This window comes from Channa argus, chromosome 8 (assembly GCF_033026475.1).
Source record: "Channa argus isolate prfri chromosome 8, Channa argus male v1.0, whole genome shotgun sequence".
Lineage (NCBI taxonomy): Eukaryota > Metazoa > Chordata > Actinopteri > Anabantiformes > Channidae > Channa > Channa argus.
Window position 1 is genome coordinate 9,094,613 of NC_090204.1, and position 14,153 is coordinate 9,108,765.

The 14,153-nt window shown below is 37.1% G+C and overlaps 2 protein-coding genes across 11 annotated transcripts in view; one reads left to right on the top strand and one right to left on the bottom strand.

Moving 5' to 3' along the window:
- Positions 1–380: 380 nt before the first annotated feature.
- On the top strand, positions 381–6,344 carry LOC137131700 (LIM/homeobox protein Lhx8). 4 transcript variants are annotated; one of them, XM_067513337.1, is made up of 9 exons: positions 381–599; positions 1,272–1,349; positions 1,780–1,905; positions 2,099–2,220; positions 2,808–3,028; positions 3,520–3,623; positions 4,373–4,468; positions 4,953–5,142; positions 5,747–6,344. In XM_067513337.1, the coding sequence occupies exons 1-9, from the start codon at positions 519–521 to the stop codon at positions 5,821–5,823; spliced, it is 1,095 nt and encodes a 364-aa protein (XP_067369438.1). In that variant the 5' UTR covers positions 381–518; the 3' UTR covers positions 5,824–6,344. The 4 variants fall into 4 exon arrangements, 3 of the variants coding, with proteins under 3 accessions (XP_067369438.1, XP_067369436.1, XP_067369437.1); XR_010915021.1 differs by lacking the exon at positions 1,272–1,349 and having other exon boundaries at positions 394–599; positions 5,747–5,903; positions 6,129–6,333; XM_067513335.1 differs by lacking the exon at positions 1,272–1,349 and having other exon boundaries at positions 394–599; positions 5,747–6,338.
- A 1,508-nt stretch (positions 6,345–7,852) lies between these two features.
- Positions 7,853–14,153, bottom strand: part of slc44a5b (solute carrier family 44 member 5b) — a 31,320-nt gene continuing 25,019 nt past the window's right edge. For 2 of the 7 annotated variants that reach the window (XM_067513334.1, XM_067513332.1), the window contains 12 exons: positions 13,913–14,044; positions 13,422–13,521; positions 13,239–13,331; positions 12,812–12,899; positions 12,315–12,577; positions 11,925–12,019; positions 11,742–11,845; positions 11,552–11,625; positions 11,154–11,224; positions 10,539–10,627; positions 10,265–10,349; positions 7,853–8,639 (listed from right to left, as the gene is read on the bottom strand). In XM_067513334.1, coding sequence (XP_067369435.1) covers positions 8,542–8,639; positions 10,265–10,349; positions 10,539–10,627; positions 11,154–11,224; positions 11,552–11,625; positions 11,742–11,845; positions 11,925–12,019; positions 12,315–12,577; positions 12,812–12,899; positions 13,239–13,331; positions 13,422–13,521; positions 13,913–14,044 — 1,292 coding nt within the window. In that variant the 3' untranslated portion in view covers positions 7,853–8,541. Of the gene's footprint in view, positions 8,640–8,734; positions 9,972–10,264; positions 10,410–10,538; positions 10,628–11,153; positions 11,225–11,551; positions 11,626–11,741; positions 11,846–11,924; positions 12,020–12,314; positions 12,578–12,811; positions 12,900–13,238; positions 13,332–13,421; positions 13,522–13,912; positions 14,045–14,153 lie in introns of those variants that run through there. The other 5 variants (XM_067513333.1, XM_067513331.1, XM_067513330.1 and 2 more) reach the window with 3 other exon arrangements.

Consider the following 14,153-nt stretch of genomic DNA (forward strand, 5'->3'; position numbering starts at 1 on the left):
CTAAGTTCGAGCTAAAAGTATTTTAAATACTTTTGTGCAATTTACATTTTACTAGATAATCACGTTTGTGTGTAAGATGCTAAAGGCCTCAATAAAGCAGTCAGATAGCAGAGTAAAAGTACAACACTGCCCTTACAAATGAAATATAGCAATATTCAAAACGCTTCAGTAAAGCCCATCAAATACTGCAGTAGTTCAGCACCTGTACTTTTACCACTATTTCCCAATGAAAATACATTATGTTGCCTGGGTGTCAGCCTCTATTCGGGATCCAGCCACAATTCATTTAAAATTGCATGTCAAAGTATTTCTAAGTATGAAAGTCTGACTGACTTTTCCTTCTCAACCCTTGCATTAAACCACACAACGAGCTTGTGGGAGGCGCGGCCGCGGAAGGACAGGAAAACATGAATTATGATCCGCCCTCTAGACACAGCTCAGGGCACAGGGAACACACCGAGTCCTGCAGGAGAAACAAAGAATAGCAGCACTTTTACTTTCGACCCCTGGACACGGACATGCGCTGGAAAAGTGAAGTTAAAGTAGAGTGCTGCATTGTTAGCGGGGACGAAAGCGAATCTTTGTTGTCCAACGATGAGGTGAGTAATGAAAACTCAAAGTGACTCTTTTTTTCCTCCTTACCAGCAGGTTGAGGTGTGAGTAGATAGACCGCGGCGGAGGGGAAATATTAGTGGAAATTGCTTTGCCAATTAAATGCGAGTGGCTTCAGTCTGTCATTAAAACCGGCCTTCCACACGCTGGCAGCTCAGTATTTTCACAATTTGAAGAAATGTCGAAGAAAATTAGCCCTCCCTGAATTCTGCAATTAAAACTCAAGTAGTTAATGAGACCTCTTCACCTTTTGGTTGCCCCGGGTAGACGGTTGTGGCGAACTTAGTCTTTTAATTGCTGTTATTAAATAAATCAATCCCCCTTTTCCCTGAGACCTCGCGCTGTTTTTTTTTTTTTTTTATTTGTTTTGTTTTTGATTGACACATGAAATTGGTGTGTTTGGGTGTGAGCACGCAGGGAGCAGTTGCTGAATCACAAATGCAGATCTGAAGAACATAATGCACATAGGCCAGGCATTAGTTCAAGTGTTGTCTGTTTTTGTAAGTAATGACTCTCCTTCTCTTTTAAATGTCATTTTGATAATCGCCGGCGTTGTCATGGTGAAAAGTGAAAGGCATGATATTTATGGGAAGGAGCAGGGGGCATTTAAGGCAGCTGCTGCCAGAGTCTGACAGACCAGCGTCCTCTTGCTGCCGTAGATGCTCGTCATGTGTGAAGATTGCAAAGGAGACGAAGAGCTGCTAGGGAAATGCACTGAGGACAGGAGAGACATAATGGTAGGCTGGTGTAGGGCTTGTTGCAGCTGAAATTGATGTATTCTTAAAAACTTGTTGGGACTGAAAGATTGGAGTTTTAAATATTTGGGATTGCGGACAGAGACGACGGACATATTTGGGCAAGTGCCACCAACATTTTTTCAAAATATACTTCAGTTTACATTATATTAAGACACAACATTTAAACAGCTTTAGAAAATTTCTGAAAAGCCATAATTATTTGATTTCTATAAAGTGGCTTTTTTAAGTCCCGGGTTAATTTCTAAATAGAAAAACGAGTGTAAGCGACCAGAGTATGATTATTTGCTATGAAGTCATACTTACAATTGTTTATTTGCTCAGCAGGTGAACCAAGTTCAAAGACATGATGTAGTCCATGCTGTAGGTAGGTGTGGAGGGAATACGTCTAACCGCAGGTCTGCTCCCTCAGGGCGCCCCGGTGGAGGTTCTGGATGACGACGGGTCGTCGCTGCAGGCAATGGCATCTGCACCTCTGTTGGCCAGAACTGTGTGTGCAAGCTGCAACGAGGAAATTATGGACAAATATTTATTAAAGGTAAACGTTAGCACATCTCTTTTGAGTTGCTTTTTTGTGTGTATTTTTTGCAAGGATTGCTCAACTTTGGATTGTTTTCTATTTCTTGAATTCCTGGGGCTTTGCGGCTCACGCTGAGTCCACGCGTGTCTACTCAGCAGACCCACCTTCAAACTGATTTTACTTTTACTAATTCATCATATCTCTGCTTTAGGTTAACGACTTGTGCTGGCATGTGCGCTGTCTCTCCTGCAGCGTGTGCCAGACTTCGCTTGGCAGCCACACCAGCTGTTACATCAAAGAAAAAGAGGTTTTCTGTAAACTGGATTACTTTCGGTATGTGCATCGATTCCTATCAGTGCTGATCAAACGAAAATCGAAGCTCCTGAAACGAAATTGTTGCAAAAATGAAATGAATTTAATAGGCTACAAGCTTAAAAAAACGAACAGAAAAAAAGGAAAGCTGGAGCTGAGATTTTTCCTGTTGTACATAATCATTTCATTTAAGAATGTTAATAATTGTTAGGGTCAATAAAGGCCTAATTAATGTTTCTAATCTAAAGCGGCTTTCTTTTAAACGTGTAGCCTATTACGCAGATTGAGGAGTAGAGTGGACTTAGTAACATTTTATTAAGTTGTATGTTTTCTATGACTTTAATAATACCTTCACCTAAAAATCCAACAGGGCCTAAGTCAGATCACAAATAGTCCGCACTGCTTTCCTGCAGTGACTTGACTTGAATTCTGCAGAAAATTAAACTCTTTCATTTTCGGCCTAAAAAACTGTCCAAATGGAAGATACAGGTTTGAAAATGTGCACTTGCCTTAATGCCGAAAACGCACTAGGCTACTCTTGAAGTGTTTAAATACCCTCAGGCAGCTCTGCGTGTGACTGACTTACTCACCTTGACGGTCACCTGCAGAAGATACGGCACCTGGTGCGCGTGCTGCGGGCGGAACATCCACTCCACAGACTGGGTTCGCCGGGCGAAGGGCAACGTGTATCACTTGGCCTGCTTCGCCTGCTTCTCCTGCAAGAGGCAGCTGTCCACCGGTGAGGAGTTTGCACTGGTGGAGGAGAAGGTGCTCTGCAAGGTCCACTACGACTGCATGTTGGACAACCTCAAGCGGGCCGTGGAGAAAGGTGCGGACTCGTTTCTTCCTTCCATTCTTCCTTCCCTAATTTTACTCCATACTCAGGCCTACATCCGATACATGTGGGCTTTAAAAACGGAATTTCCTCCAAATAAGCTTTATTATTTTTACATTTAATTGATATAATAAAATCACATAACCCTAATTTGTAAATTGAACTTTGCACTGGGAACTGCAAGAGACGTCGATTATGTTGTTTGTTATTTATACTGAAAGATCATCTGAATTGAACACGTGCAAGATAAAACATGCAACTGTTGCACTGAGAACAGCAATCAATTCGAAGCTACTGCAAACAGCCAAATTAGTTTTTCAATAGCGTGGTTTTGCTTATAGACAGATCACTCAACTGAATTCATGTCATACTGATTTTCTAAACGTTGGATTTGATATATACATACTTATTAAAATGATATATGGAGCTGTGTGAGTTTAATTTTGTGCTGATACTGTAATAAGGGAAATTGCTCTTTGTTGCAGGAAACGGTGTAAACATGGAGGGAGCTGTGCCGACGGAGCAGGAGATTAACCAGCCAAAACCCTCCAAAAGAGCACGGACCAGCTTCACTGCTGACCAGCTGCAGGTTAATCTACAAGAGATCATTTAATAAACAGGGGAAAAAACACTATAAAGAGTATTAATGTTAGAGCAGTTGGTAAAATATGGCAGTGGTTATTACTCTTTAACCATGAGTTAAAATAATATCTTATATGATCATAAAGACAGCCACAGCCTGTGTTGCTGTATATTTTCCGAATGTGATCTGCACAGAATTCTTAAATTTTAGTTTAAAAAAAAAATAATAAGGCACAGTGCCTGAAACATTGATCTGTCTTTAGACCTATAGTGTTCTTGTCAAGGTACAATTCATTTTCTACTCATACTCTAACAACTTAAGGCTGAAAGTTCAGGTACTAAAAGTTTGAACCAGAAAGTAAAAATACTGTTAAGTGCAGTAATCAGTGTGCAATTAAAGAAATTTAAGAAGCTTGATGAGTTTCACACTTAATCCATTCATACAACTACTGATCTCACCTCCCTGAGCAATATCTGCTCTACTTCAGAGTAAATTCAATATATTGACTTAATCGATTGAAGATACAAACATAAAATACAGACCAATCTATCATTTATCGATGTTTAGATTTTCTGCTACCATATGCCATTTTAGAACAACTTGTCTATATCATTTTCTTCCTGTTGGGTTTTTGAAATCCAAAATGTGGGTCAAATCAACCATACTCGCATTGTCATTTTTCTCATAAGACAACAAGGCAAACGTGGTATTTGGTATTGGTATTTCAATGATTTTGTTTACTTGTGTACATGCAGGTGATGCAGGCTCAGTTTGCTCAGGACAACAACCCGGATGCCCAAACACTGCAGAAACTGGCAGAGCAGACGGGCCTCAGTCGGAGAGTCATACAGGTCAGTGAGGAACCGCCACAAGCTACTACTTGAAGAGGGGCACGAGTTAAAACCTGGTCACTGTTGAGATACGTTTGCATAATAGCAACCAGTGGGTCACAACTGTCAAAAACTCATAAAAATAAAATATAACATTAATGCACTGAATTAATTTTAAAATATGTTTATGTGATAAATTTAAAATAAATTGCACACTGAGTGGCACAAGAAAAGAAACACTACAGGCCTGTAGTTAAAATATTATCATCATATTGATGAAACTTTTTCACTGTGTGTAAAATATAGGTAAATATATATATTGGTAAAAATATATAATATGGTAAATATTAATTGACACAGTATCCAGAAAAATATCTGACCTGTATGTACTACAGGATAAAATGATAATGGCTGACATAACAACTACTACTTTGTGTCATGCTTCTTTGGCTGCACATTGTGTTTACATGTAGCCCAACAAAAGATGTTTGTCTTGTCACCTCAGGTCTGGTTCCAGAACTGCCGAGCACGTCACAAGAAGCATGTGAGCCCCAACCACACCTCCAGCACCCCCATGACCTCGTTGCAGCCCAGCCGCCTGTCCCAGCCCACCCCGACGCCGGAGGAGCTGCAGTACACAGCCTACGGAGGTCCAGAGGGGTCAATGCTTTCTGCGCTACACTCCTTCATAGACAGTGAGCATCAGACTTCTTATGGATTGTTATCTTGATGAATTTGTTACATTTTTCCAGTGGAGTGTTGATCCCTTTTTCATTGTTTCAGTTCAGTCTTTTAAAATGTGTGGAATTATCTACATTTAACTCTCTCTCTCTCTCACACACACACACACACATATATATATTCTACATACATATAATTTAAGATTTTTATCACCCTATTTTTCTGTAATTTTCATAAAACCCTTCAATGTGTGGATTTATCAAAGATGAGACCTTTTTTCCGCAAGGGAAATTAATTTTTTTTTTTTAATTCTGACAATGAGATTACCCTTTTAGTTGTAGTTTTGCATATAACTGATATGTACAGCACTAAACAAAAGTCAACATTTATTTTCAGAAAATATTAATAAGAAAAAATGTAATGATTTATTGTCCTGTCAATAGGAATAATCTGTTAACATTTATGAAATCATTTATTTTAAATAAAAAAGTCTGTATCTTTTAAAGCTATATTTATACATTTTCCTGTAACTTACGCAATGGCTAAAGAAAAATGTACTAGTGCTGAGTAAATGTGTGAATGACAATAATGACTCTGGTGCTTTTTGTTTGCCCGCAGTTCACTCCCCTCCATCCATGTTTCAACCGCTGTTGCCAGCCCACGCCATGACCTCCCTTCCTGTATCTCACACCTGAGCTACTCGCGAACACACAACAGCATCAAACTCTACCAGCGATCATCCATTATTACTAGTCACAGTATTCAGATCACCATGGTAAATATGATTTCAATTTCAGCAGACAACATTTTCATTTGTTGAACTGCTAGTAACTCAGCACTGTTTTTCTTCTTTGAAAAAAAATTAACTCACTGTTAAGCACTGGTATGGATGATTATAATTTACAGTCCTAAATGTACTGTATAATGTGGAAATGGAAAGGCGTCATTGTACGTAATATGATTGTGACATGACATTACACGTTTATCTTTGTTTGTGTAGTTGGTGACATAGTTTGACCGTGCTTCTCCAAGTGAAAGCCAGCAGACCCCACATGTCAACTTCTTATGAAGACAAACTTGAAATTGTTTGTATAACAGTGTTTGGATATTGGAATTTAATTTATTTATTGTATGTGCAGTCTGTTTTAAAAATAAATGTCTACTTTCACAAAACGCGGGAGATCAATGAATTAATTAATAAATATGTATTATTAATAATATATTGATAAAAAAATAGATAGCAGGTTCATATAACAGGTTCATTATCCACAGTCAATGTTTAGGGAACAAACTAACTGAAGCAATTCATTAGTAAAAAACAGAAGTAACAGAACACATTTGTGTTATGATGAAAATAGACAGTAACAATATAATGAATGTATTGTAAAAACACATGCAACCTTTACTGTATGAATAGATATTCAACAGAGGCCTTTATATTGTGAAGCACAATAAATAACAGTTTGGGGTATAGCTTATTTTTCTGTACATTGGCAGGTTAGAGCACTATATCTTCAGTCTGACTTTTAAGAGTTCATGGTAAGAAAACTGACGCCGAATCTGTCAAAGAGAGAAGATTTACTTGTGTCTACTTGTTGACTGTGGTTGACTAAAAGAATCAAATTTTTAGATCTGGGAGGGAGGGGGAGGCATATAAAAAAGTTTTTACTTCACTTATCAGATCTTAACTATTACACTCATGGGAATGAAACTAAAACAAATTAAACTGCAAAATCATTTGGAAGTATAAAGTCTAAAAAAGGAATAAAAACCAATATGCTATGTGCATAACATGCTACACTGAGCACTACATGCATTTTTTTCTCTTCTTACAGACACAGAAGCAAAGTTGTTTTGATTTTATTGAATGGTTAACGTAGCACATGTTCCAGCATGTTCAGCTCAAGCAAGAGGAGAAGGTGCATACGACTGGCAGTCCTGTCGCTCTGAAGCACCGTGAGGGCAAGTTCTCAGTGGTTTGACAAACACAATACAAAGACCCACAAACATGAGTCACATCTCAAACATATAAAGGTGAGTAGCATGTCAGTTTATTTATTTTTCACCCATAAATCCATTTTAGAGTGAAAAAAAGAAACCCCTATAAAACTTTGTGAATCTGCCGCTAATACTCACAAAATTAAAAATAATAATATTTCTATTTTGGATCAATAAAATGTTACAAAAATATATAAAGCCCTTTCAAAGTTTTAAAACACAAATAAGAAATGTTTGTCTTATGTTTGGTTAAGTAATCATACAAACTAAAGTGGTACTCTAACAACTTTTAATGTAGTAACAAAGACTAACACACTGTTGGGATGAAGGAATGTTCTTTAGTGCCAGTTATAAAACCCAGAGATGCATTTTGAAGTATCACTTTTAGAGCAGCTAATCACCATATTAAACACCTAATAATTTTAGTCACTGTGATCAGTTTAATTTCATTGCCCACTAAGTCATATGTGTGCCCATATTGGCATCAGTTTAAACAACTGGCATGTAACAGGCACTTTGTGGGTTTTCTGCTGGTTCAACAAACTGGTTGCTTCTGAGAAAAATCCTATAGCTTTATCGTCACAGTATGTAATGTGTTAGGTCAAACTGCAAAACATAGACCATTATTGAGCTTCACCTTTCTTTCATGGCATTCAAGATAAGGATGTCTATCACATACTGCCCCAAGTTATTCCAAAGCCTCAGAACAACATTTTAAAATGTAAACAGCGTTACAGCAAGATGCAATTTAACACACATTGTTGCAATTCTAAAAAAAAAGCCATTAAGGACCGATGCACTTATAAACGCTATGGGAATATGTTCTTCACAGATAAATATGAAAAACTGGAAACTAAGTGGTGAATAATTTTCTCAATGTGAGACAGTGTAAGGTCGAAAAGTGTGACATAGTAACACTTAAACAAAAACTTCAGACAAAAATCAGTCCAAACGTGCCTCAACAGCAGTACACTAAACACTTCTGGTAATGACTGGCACCACCAAGTGGTCAAAATCTGTAGTGACAACTGCAGGAGATAAGCAACCAAAACATTTGAGGTTTACCACAATCTCAGTAAAGACATTACTTGTTCCAATAGGAACTTACTGTGTTGTTTGACTGTTTACAACAAACCATATTTTAGTTATAACTGTACATTTTAAAAATATTTACGAAGACATTCGTTCACTCTCTTATTCAATGACATATTTATTAAACCGAGACCTGTAGTTAGCTATAAATACCAAATCCAACTACAATCTCCAAAAATATTAGATTTGCTTATAAATATTTAAGTTGCTATCACAGTTTATTCTTGATAGTTTACAAGTATGAAATTACTCTGTCCTCATAGGTTTGTACCATGTGTTACAAATGACCTCCAGTCTTTCATTATCTCCCAACTTTCCTCCTTTTATTTCATGATGTTCTTCTTGTTGAGGATCTTCCTTAAACTTTTGTCCATGTAGAAGGGTCGGTCAGGAGAGCCGTCATTCACCTCTAGATCCAACACTAGGAGGCAGCAATAGTAATATGTTAAAATCACAGAAGAGAGAATCACTTACATTAAAGTGTAAAATTATTTTTTTAAATGCACTGGACAATACTTAAACCATTCATGTTTATTGGAAAAAGAAAATCACGTTTTCATTGAATTTCATTATTTAAAAAAACATCTCCTATACAAAAAGAACACTGAATAACCTCCAGATAGATGTGTGTATTACTTAGTATTAAAACTGCACTACATCTGAACCATCCAATAAAAAAATTTACCAAAAATGGCTTTGACATCCTTTTATAAACTGTATCGCAAAGGTTCCTGGTGTTGGTTCTAAAACCACCGAATAAGAGGAACATTGTTAATTTTGTTTTCACAACTAGGCACATAAACTAGTGGCTGCATTCAAAGTTGCCCGACAAGTGTCAGGTTCTGTTCAAATTTTAATCAAAAACCTAAAATGTCTTTTAAAGTCTTAACCTCCCACAAAATCTGATTTACAGTACAGTGCTATGAGCATTATGGAAACTTTGAAATGATTGGGACGTTTTGTAAAATATGTGAAAGAAGAGAAACCTCTTTTGCTAAGTGAAAGATACAAACCCATTTTTGGATCTGTGTGTTTGTGTTAGTAGAAATAGGTAGATTAAAGCAACCCACCAATGGTAAACATTAACAGCCAGCAAAATAATCATGCTAGACAAAATAAATCACAATGATTCTTTTGCCATTTGTGAAGGTGCATACAAAACACGTCTTTACACTTGAAGACCGAAGTGTGAGTCCACCACTTTTTTTTTTAAAAGGGTAACAGATCAGTGGCATCTGTACATTTTAAGGTCCTTATATTTGTAAAATGGTAAAATGCTCATATTATTTTATCCCAGCATGTGCATCCATCCTGTAAGTTGATGTGTACCCTCTCAGTAAGGCAGAGGTCAGCAAAGAATAAAAAAAGGAAGAAAAAAAAAGAAAGAATGAACAGCAGAAAAAAGGCAAGTATCTAAGTTGGCTCAAAACAGGAAATGAAGTCTTTCTATAGTCCTCCGTGCCTTCTCTGTGAGGAACTGGAGTAAGTCCTTTATGTCCAGGTCATCCCTGACCGGGATGGGATGCATACAGCTTTGACGTTTAGCCCTACAGTACTTGTTCTGAAAAGTCCAGACCCCTGCTCATACAGCAGATATGAAGAAGCAAATGAGAGTCAACAGTAAAGCTGCCCATTGCTCAAGAGGCAGCGCATGATTTGGTACTCTCCTCTCCTTTGCGCAGGATTTTGTGCAAGCCAGGAGACATATAGTAGGGCCTGGAGGAAGAACCATCATTTCTCTCCAGGTCTTCACCTGAGACCAGGTACCAGCACAGGAGAGCAGATGCAGGAGTTGCAGGCAAGGCACAGAGTGACAGCCATGAAAAGAAAGCAAAGCAAAGGCTTAGTAGAGATAAATAATCGAGGTAGACATGCAAGAATTAAAGAAAGTAGAAACAGTGAATGAGCAGGAATAAACACAAATCATATTTAGAACCAGTGTTGAAGAAGGCAAGCGTTATATTTAATCGTCGACAGGCTACTTGGTACTTTATTTTTAACCATCATGGTACTGCTGAGGAAGTACTAATAAATTTGCATACTTACAAAAGCACAGGAACAATGTGTCCACACACATGGCATATACATTAAAAAAGCCATGTGCTATCATGTAGGATCCAAATGTCACTGTCTGAAGGAATGAAAAAGTCAGAATGCTATGAACTGTCAGCATCTGTCTTCTTTGACTTTTCTATTATAGAGAAATTAAACAAAAAGCTGCATTCTAACAAAGACCAAAATTATCAATAAGAATTTTAAACCACTGAGTCATGAATCCCTTAACTAAACTAATATGCTTGAACAGATTTTAATTTCTTACCACAAGAGGGACCCAGTAGTAATTTAGGGATGGCACCTCCACTTGAATGGATGGTATTTTATGTGTGAAGAACAAAAATGCAAGAACACCTGGAAAACAAAAGAATACAAAATAATAAACAGTGTTTCAAAAAAAAAGAAAACTATTTCACATATGTATGATGATATACTGTGGTCATAGCGCAAATTAACCATTTACCCTCATTATAAATACATGATCAGCTACAGAATGATCAGCTACAGCATTAACACTGCTGGTCTTAAAAATGTCATGGAGGAAAAGGGTCAGCATGGCCACTCTTAGCAGTCTGCAGCATCATAGCCCCATACATAGAAAATTGTAAATGTGTAAGTCTTTATTTACGCTATTGCTGCAGTTCTTAACTTGGGGAACACTGGGTGTCTGTGTCTACTGCACTACAATAATAGTGATACTATATTAATAGGTGAATCATTACTTACGAAACCCAAACAAAAATACATAAACCCACAATATTTTTACAGAGAATGTGTAGCTATGCAACCCAATGATAAGGTTTGGCAGACATGGGCGCACTCTTGTGAGGGACAGCATTTGCCACGTCTAATGTCAGTCATCGAATGACATGAAACTCACCAACACTTCCTGAAATAAGCAGTTTTCCCAAGAAAAGTAAAAAGTCTGTCACTTTGTCCAGGACAGCCACCCTACAAAGGAGGCACGGAAACACCAGAGTGAAGAAGAACAACAGCAGAGATATAGAGGAAACAGTATTGTGTGCTAAGTGAAATATTTGAAAGTGCAAACACCATTAAATACATAATGGGGAGTAGCTTCATTAAGAAAAAATTATGCATTTGTTGCCCTGGGATCTTATCCGTTTCTTATTAATGTAGAAATATTATTTAAAATTATGTATTTAAAACATTCACCAAATACATTTTGTGTCCCCCAACGGCAACGCATCTGTACTCTGATGCTTTTTAGACACGTGAATGTCATGTTATGTGCCATAGAAATATAAAGGGTCTTACCGAATAACATTCCTCATCAAGAGGAAGAAAGCATCCTTGGAAGAGGTGCAGAAGTTCTTCCCATATATTGCTATCTATTGGTTATAAAACAAGCCGACAGTTCTTAGTACAGGGTAAATCAGCACTTATTACCAGATAGCTGCAATAAATAAGTCTAAACTATTGGCAAGACAACTGTTCCACAACTCACCATAATGTATGCGTTTCTGTTTATGAATTTAATGAAATGTTCCAGGCACCAGAAGCAGCATTTGAGGCAGCAAAGCAAGTATCGTGTAAAGACATTTTGGGAACCTGGAAAAATATCATTTATGATCAAAATCACACTTGAAATAATACTCAAAATCTATAAGTGTTTATAGTGACAGCTTACCTTTCAGGTTTTGATGTAGGTACTCAAGAACAATACGGACCATCTGCACCATAGAGAGGATCAGAGAACCAAAAGCGAGGGAACCTGTGTGATAACTATAACACAAGAAAATGTAGTAATGTGAATCTGAACATTTCCATAGATAGTGTGTACAATTAAAACATTTTTTTTGTATTACAAGCAAACCAAAAAAAATAAAGTAAAATAAACTGTCAAGATTGACCTGATTCTTGTGTTTTGGAAGTCCTTGACACAAGCAGCTAAAGTTTAAATAAAGCTTTTGTTCATTCTGGATCTTTAGAGAGTTAAAGAAATAAGACATTCACAAACAACACACCTTCCAATAGCAAAACTCGGAATTATATTGTCTCTGTTCATGGTTGTTCCTACCGTATGGCTCTGCTAAATGAGGAATAGAGGGGACAGGCAGGGATTTCATTTGGTTTTTTCAGGGCCCAGTAGTAGGACGCAAAGGCCCCAGCCAGAGTGCATTGACCCAGGGCAATGGTAAAGTTGACAAGCCAGAGCAACACAAACAGATTACACAGATGGAGGACTACGATGTATCGGTGATAGACACTCTCCCCACCATAGAAGGCGAACAGGCATTGTGATCCAGGGCATACTTTGGTGGTGTTGGTCTGATTAAAGGTCTAAAAGAAAGCAACAGATTTAATCGTGATGTAGAGTTATATTAGTTGTATATTATTTATATTAGAGCACATTCGTTCTCATGTTCTTACAATAAACTCACAAACAGGTTTTACAGTAATTCTAGGCAATAAATAAGCTATTACATCTATTGAATTGATTATTTGATTGAACATACAAATTCCAAACAAAGTAATGAACTTTTGGTAACTGTATCACAAAAGTATGGGACAAACCTTTGGACTGCATGTGAGGTTGGCATACATGCATTTGTCATCAGTAGTCATGACCTTGTAAACTGCATTTCCAGACGATGCCAAGAAGCTGAGAAAAAACTAGTTAAGGGCAGTATAACAGACTTCTAGGTTTATATAAAGATAATTGTATGACATAAAACAGAACAGCAAGAGTTTATATTTTGCTCTTTCTTAAAAAAAACCTAAATGAAGGACTATTTTAGTAACTGAATCAACAGCAATAGCAGTGCATGATCTGTGTACAGATTGTTTTTTTATGTTTAGCTTTTTGGAAATATATAAAATCACTATAAAAAAAAAATCAACATGATGAAATGGTAACCCTACCACGGGTTGCATGAAATTCCTGTACTTCTCTGAGTTTAATAGTTTGTTTTTCCCACTGTTGCAGTAAATAGAAGGATACACTGCTGTGATGGCCCAGTAAGTGATGCAAATAGCAAGAAGGAGAAAGGTGATGACAGGGTAGAAGAGAGTGGACATGATGTAACTGATGGCTCTAGAAACCAAAAAAAAATCAAACATCATATGTATGTAAAGCACAGTATTTCATTTTGGAATAGACGACAGAGCTTATATCCATACTTACTTGCTCCCCTCCTTAAGCAATGCAACAGCGATGCAAAGTCTTGTCCGCAGAAATATCAGCATAATTACAATGATGGCCTCAATCACAATCAGTAAGATCACTACAGCAAAAAAATAAAATAAAATAAAATAAATGATATTATTGTTCTCTGTGGACATTACAATAAATAAAATATATCTTAAAATGCCACAACATTTACACAGTTTTAGCCAACTTAACAAAATGTCTAATATAAATGTTTACAATAGCATCCACTGTAGTAATTTGCTCAATGGCAGAAAAATTTATATCTAAATAAATGGAAAAGACTGCTCTTTTATTTGGGGTTTTGCAAACACGGTGCTACTGTTAGGAATACAATAGTTTGGCTCTTAACAGAAGAAACAACGCTAAATAAAGGGTATTACCACATTAAATATAAACAACCATATGTGTTATTTAATGTGGAACTCATAAAACAGAATTAGGTAAGACAGTGAGTGACAACATACTGAAGATGAGCCACGTTTGGCTAAGATGAAGGTAAATGCTGAAGTCTGTGTGAAGGCTGATGTCAGAAAAGGTCATGTTTGCAAATGGGGCCTTGCTCAGCCTACAGTATTCCCAGTAGCAGTGCCAGATACCTGAGAGACAAGAGGGAAAATAATAAATCTAAACCTGCTAAAGTTTGCTTTAGCGTCAGGGGTTACATTTTGTAAGTAGTGTGTTGAAATTACAAAAGTTTACGATTTC

Excerpts from the sequence above, each read along its gene's own strand:
- LOC137131700 (XM_067513337.1), top strand. The coding sequence starts at position 519 with ATGCGCTGGAAAAGTGAAGTTAAAGTAGAGTGCTGCATTGTTAGCGGG. Across the intron at positions 3,624-4,372 it reads TCACTGCTGACCAGCTGCAG|GTGATGCAGGCTCAGTTTGC; the intron begins GTTAATCTACAA and ends GTGTACATGCAG. Across the intron at positions 4,469-4,952 it reads TCAGTCGGAGAGTCATACAG|GTCTGGTTCCAGAACTGCCG; the intron begins GTCAGTGAGGAA and ends TTGTCACCTCAG.